This window comes from Hibiscus syriacus, unplaced genomic scaffold, assembly GCF_006381635.1.
Source record: "Hibiscus syriacus cultivar Baekdansim isolate YM2019G1 unplaced genomic scaffold, ASM638163v2 tig00117005_pilon, whole genome shotgun sequence".
In the NCBI taxonomy this organism is placed as follows: Eukaryota; Viridiplantae; Streptophyta; class Magnoliopsida; order Malvales; family Malvaceae; genus Hibiscus; species Hibiscus syriacus.
The window spans coordinates 1,303,085-1,308,714 of NW_024063519.1; the positions used below are offsets into that span (position 1 = coordinate 1,303,085).

Sequence of the window (5,630 nt, forward strand, 5' to 3'; positions counted from 1 at the left end):
CAGTGAACTAGTAACATGACCGATTCGCTAACCGGTCCGGTTCTGAAAACCATGTTAGTAACTCCTCTAATAAAAAGTTAATCATATGGTCATTCAGTAAAATGCAATTTTTAAAATATATTTACCTTAAAGAATAAAACGTTTGGGGCCCATAAAATACGTTGTTCCGTGGATCATAGGCCCATCAAGAACCTCCTAATCCGTATCAAAGTGGGGTGAAACAAACTGTAAAGTGAGACGAGATGAGTTCGTATACAGTTGGATACTGAAAATGAACCTAAATAAATAAATAAGTCTTTGATCATCATTTTCAATTTGTCAAACCCCAAAGCACCCATCTGACCAAATATGGAGGAAAACAAAGAAGAAAGATTATGAAAGTGGAAATTTTCATCATTAGAATTTTGGTGCTTGCCACTACGAACATATTTTAGGACATATTTATATATTATCGATCCTGGTTCAGAGATTATGTTTATTTCCAAGTTGCTTGCACACTGATATTTCCGAAAGAAGATCGGCTATAAGCATGTGCTAAATTATGTTCATCGTGGCAAGAACCAAAATTCTACAAGAAAAAAATCACCTCATATGGTCTCTTTCTCTTCACAGAGTTTGTACGTACATGTAATAGACTTTGTGCTTAGTTGTGTCTCAGGCACACAGAACTTGTCTAAACACCAATGGTAAAAGAAAGGCGAGACAAACTTGCAAATGCCATTGTTTTGCTGTTATGCCTCACAAGTATTGCTCTTGTATTCTGGCTCGGTTTTTTTCCCACCACATCCTCGCATGCATTTCTCCGAACCTTTCTCGGCTGCATCATACGTACAAAGAAACATAAATAATTGTTATCGCCAACGATTCGAATTAGGACCGTTAGGTGTTTGGATCATTCATTGACTCCATATGCACTAGGGACCCCCACTGGGACAAACTAAATCATGTACGGTAATGGAATTGTTTGAAGCTAACTTAATGGCCAAGACAGAAAATAACCATTTGGCTTTTGTTCCCATATTCTAATGACACGAACCAAGGAAATGCTGTCACCTTGATGGTTGTTATTCTAATATGTTGACAGTTTGACCTATAATCTATCTATGTCAAATAAATTGCATACCTGAATCGGACACGTCTAAGCTCCCGAGTTCCGCCTGGAAGTGCTCTAATAGTGATGTAAACCCCCGGTTCATCCTGTTCAACCCATTCAGTTTCCATGTCACTGGCATTACTGACTGAGACCTCTCCAGATCGATCTGCCTCCCTTGATGAACTAGTCCTAACAGAGCCATCGATCGATGAAGTCTCAATCTTGACTCCACTAATATTGCTGGAGAGTTTTGGTGTAGAAGCTAGTGCAGCTGAGTCGTAATATTGACGCGATTGCATTGGGTGACGATCCGGGGAATCTGATAACAAATAGCCCATTCCTGTTGGCCAGATAACGTTGTTGGGGCGTTCTTGGTTCGGAGGCAAAGTCACAGGACTGTCCTTTGCAGATTCAGTTCTTGATACCTGGAAGGGAGAGATAAAACTAACTTCAAAAAATAAATACATATGGACCTGCTAATTATAAAGATGGAGATGCATGTTGGTCTTGGAATGAAAATGAATGGATACAATCCTCTTACAAAGGGACGTGGCTTACTTTATCTTCAGATACAGGCGGCGTTGGAAGTGCTTGACGATTAAAGTGTTGAACATTGTACAGTTCCATGACCTTATCATAGTTCTCTGCCCACCACCTTTGAGCTTTCCATTTATCAAACATTTCACGGCTGAATAATTAACAAGAATAAAAGACAGATTAGCACTTCAAGCAATAAACTAAACTATGCCCTTTGATAATTAAACTTGAACATACAAAAGAGATGTTTAATAAACAGAATTACAGAAGCCTAGGGCCATATGTACGCTTGACCGCATTAACAAGGCAAATAAGAACATCAGTAGGCATTCAAAATGTTATCAAGAAGAACCAGGTGATTGAACAGCAAAGCCATACATGTTTAAGTTCCCAACTGATGACATAAATGCTAAAATGCTCTTTGTGCTTATACTGTCCAAATATAGTTTCTATATATACAATAATTATCAGAAGTAAATATCCCATCCTAATCAGCATATAAAAGGTGGGGTCTATCAAAAAACACCGCACAGTTTTTGTTGATCCTAATAAATGTTCTTTTATCCTCCAAATCACCATGTGAAGAATCATTACTTTAGCCCATTAGGGTTACAATTGCTGAACAGTCTAAAGAAAGATCACAAAGAACATAGTTAACTTTGGCACATATCAAGATTAAGACCAAGTGACCAACTGCCCAAGCAGTACAAAACACAACCTGATCAACTAGTTTAACCATCCAGCTCAGTTTGAGCTTATTTAGGCAGGGAACAGATGACTTATTGTCCTTTATCATTGCATAATTTGCCGGAAATGCAAAGCGAAAGCTTTAATGCCAAATGGGTCAATCCATAAGAGACCCACATATGGGTCCACTTCAATGATGCTAAAATGGATTTTCACTCAAGAAACCTCACATGAAAATTTAGTGTGATACTCGCAATTAAAATGACAAGGGATAACGTCAAGATGTCCCAGCTCTAATTACCAGCAGGGATGGGGTATAGACCAAGGGGAGGGGTGGTCACACCTCAAATTCACATATAATTTAAGTATTTTTTATTAATAATTTATTTTCGACCCTAAAATTTATAAGTTCACCTTTTAGAGCATAAAATCATGTGTTTTATGATTACTAGACGCTGCCCCTAACCACATGAAATGACAATCCAACAACTTGAAACCTTCAATATCAAACTCAAGAGCAAAGAATGCATCCAAACTACAAGTCGACAATTTCAAAAGAAAACGATAATGACACTTCAACAACCTGATATTTGATAGACAGGAAAAGTTCAAACCACAGAGGGCGATGCAAATATGGCCACAATTTCAATAACAAAAATCAAAATCATGTGACTGCATTCAAACAAACGAGAACCTTCACTGTCATGTATGGCAATAACACAAGTACCTGAATCGAATCCGTTTCAGGTCATTCCCTCCTTCAGGCAGTGACACAAAAGTGATTAAGACACCAGGCTCCACTTGTGCAACCCATTCCTTAGGCTCATCTTCCTCCATGAAAACCGCTGATTCTGTACGGCCACTAACGGAAACAGGGGTACCTTCCCCGCTGGAAAGTCCTTTTAGTCTTGATTCCTTCTCTTTGCCCCAACTCCCGGGCGTGGAATTGGAGCTTCCTCTTCTACGGTAGGGGCAATGGATGCGTGCTGAGTTAGAGGCAGCATCAGTGTCTGCATAGTTCTTATGGTCATTGTTTGATGAACCTGAACAAGGCTTGCAGCTTTTATAAGCTCCTGATGCTTTCAATGCAATGTCCTTGATCTGAAATTTATATAAAAAAAGAAAAAAATTACGTGTCGCTTAAAGTCCTCTGTTGGAAGGGAGCAAAATCAACTAGAAAACAAAACAAACTCAGGGTGTGGAAGAGAAACTCGATAAAGATTTAAGAAATGCGGCTGATTCAGGACTGCTATGTTTGTTTCCTAAGAAAATGGAAAGCAACAGAACAGAAAAAAGTTCCCAGCTATTTTTCCCATAAGAAATTAAATAAAAAAGAAAATCAAGTGAAATTATAACCATCATCTTTTTACCAGCTTCTTAACCGTTGAAAAATTCACAGGACTCGAAGTACTTCAAATATTTGTAGTCATTTTTTCCGCATTTTCTCAGAAAACAAACACGAAAGCATTTGCAAATTTCTACAGGCTTTATATGTGACAAGTAATAACAATACCTGAGAAGTGAGGGCCTTAATTGTTTGTCTAGTCCTAGGAGTTTCCACAGTATCTTCATCCTGATGGTGCCCTATAGATCCATTGTTATTATTTAACTCCTTTGAACAAGCTATGCACGTTAACATATTCCCTCCTCTCTCTCTTCTTTTCAACCCCTTCCCCAGTCCCCCAAAAAAAAAACTCAGATCAGATTCAACAACCAAATTTCAAAAGAAAAATGTATAAGGTAGCTATGTCAGGCAGTGAAGGAAACATGGATTGTGGTTTTTCATAGTGAATAAAAAAGGCAGAAACAAAAAACAAGAAGAATCAAAGAGATCCCTTGGGGTTGACAGGTAGAAGTAGAAGAAGGAATGACGCCATTAATGGAGGAAGGAAAAAGGACATGGTTTCTCTTTGGGATGGAAATGAAATAACGAGCTACAAATGCTATGTTTCTTTGGTTCTGCCTCTGCTGCTTGCTTGTCTCAAGAAAATAATAATACGTGTGTCTGCATTTAGGATTCTTTGAGTTTTCTCTCTCTTTTTTCCATACTGTACTGCCACTGGATCTTTTCTGAAGATGTCTCCAGATTTGGCTTAATACGGCAAGCTGTACCAAACCATTTTTGTAGCTCTCTCTCTCTAGCAATATTGCAGTACTGGTGCCTTTAATGCATTTATATTTTATTTATAATCGCTCTCTGGTAGTATTAGTTTTAGATAAAAGATTAAAAATTTTAAAACTATCAACAAAAAAAGAATAATTAAAAACATTTATTATGTTATCGTTTTATGGACGTACTGTTCACCTCCCAATATTTAATTCGTATGGATCTCTTATGTCAAGAAATCAAATAATTAATAATAAAGAAAGAGGGCAAGTACTCTAGTGCAGAAAGCCGATTCAGTTTTTTCAACTTTTAAGTGAAAACAGGGGAAGACCATTTTTAGCTGAGAGGAGGCGGAGAGGGACCGCCGTAAGCTCGTAACCACGGTTTTTTATAATGGGGGTTGGGGTGGGGGTGTCGCCACCCTGTGGACATTGGACCCAGATGGCCATATCATAGCAGTTTAGAACAAATCGCCACCGAGATTGGGTTAGAATAAAAAGAAAAAGGTTAAAAAACTAAAAAGAGAGGCCTAAGGCAGCCACCCACCACGAGTACTACTGCATGCAGTTGCAGGTGGGACTAAAGGACAGGGATCTGTGGGGATAAGCTAACCCCAAAAGAAAAAGCTTACCATCTTCATTTTTACCCGGCCTGAATTACTGATCCATATTGAGCTTTTTGTGTGCATGTGTGTTACCTTTTATTTATTCTCTATTCTGATTCTAAAGCTCTCGCTTATGGCCGACATCTGTCATTCTTGACGTGAAATTTTGGGTCTTTTTTCCGTTACTGTTTTCCTTGAGGAAATTGCAAAATTAGTATAATAATAAATCTCTTTGGACAACTCGGTTTATATTATTGATACAATACTTTTATTTTCTTAATTTTATTTATTATATTAACTTTATTTTAATTTTAAAAATTAACATACATCTTTACACATTATTTACTAAAAATATATATAAAAATTCAAATAAGTGATTAAAAAAATCCTAGTATTAACTTTATGTTTCTCCTTTATATTAAGGGTAAATTACGCATCTAGTACCTAAACTATCAGTTTTGATCTGTTTTAGACTTTTTGTACCTAAATTTTTAATTTTTTTAAAAATCATACCTAAAATTTTGTTTTTATTTCATTTTAGTACCTCATCGTTAAAAAATTTAGTTTTTGTTTTATTTTAATACTCTCTTACAAAATTTAAC

The 5,630-nt window shown here is 36.9% G+C and overlaps 1 protein-coding gene across 1 annotated transcript; it reads right to left on the bottom strand.

Moving 5' to 3' along the window:
- Positions 1-439: 439 nt before the first annotated feature.
- Positions 440-4,107, bottom strand: LOC120194882 (protein Brevis radix-like 2). The gene is made up of 5 exons (XM_039197059.1): positions 3,831-4,107; positions 3,045-3,418; positions 1,652-1,781; positions 1,124-1,518; positions 440-817 (listed from the first exon to the last, which is right to left on the bottom strand). Exons 1-5 carry the CDS (start codon positions 3,954-3,956, stop codon positions 739-741), a joined length of 1,104 nt encoding a protein of 367 aa, XP_039052990.1. The 5' UTR covers positions 3,957-4,107; the 3' UTR covers positions 440-738.
- Between the last annotated feature and the right edge of the window lie 1,523 nt (positions 4,108-5,630).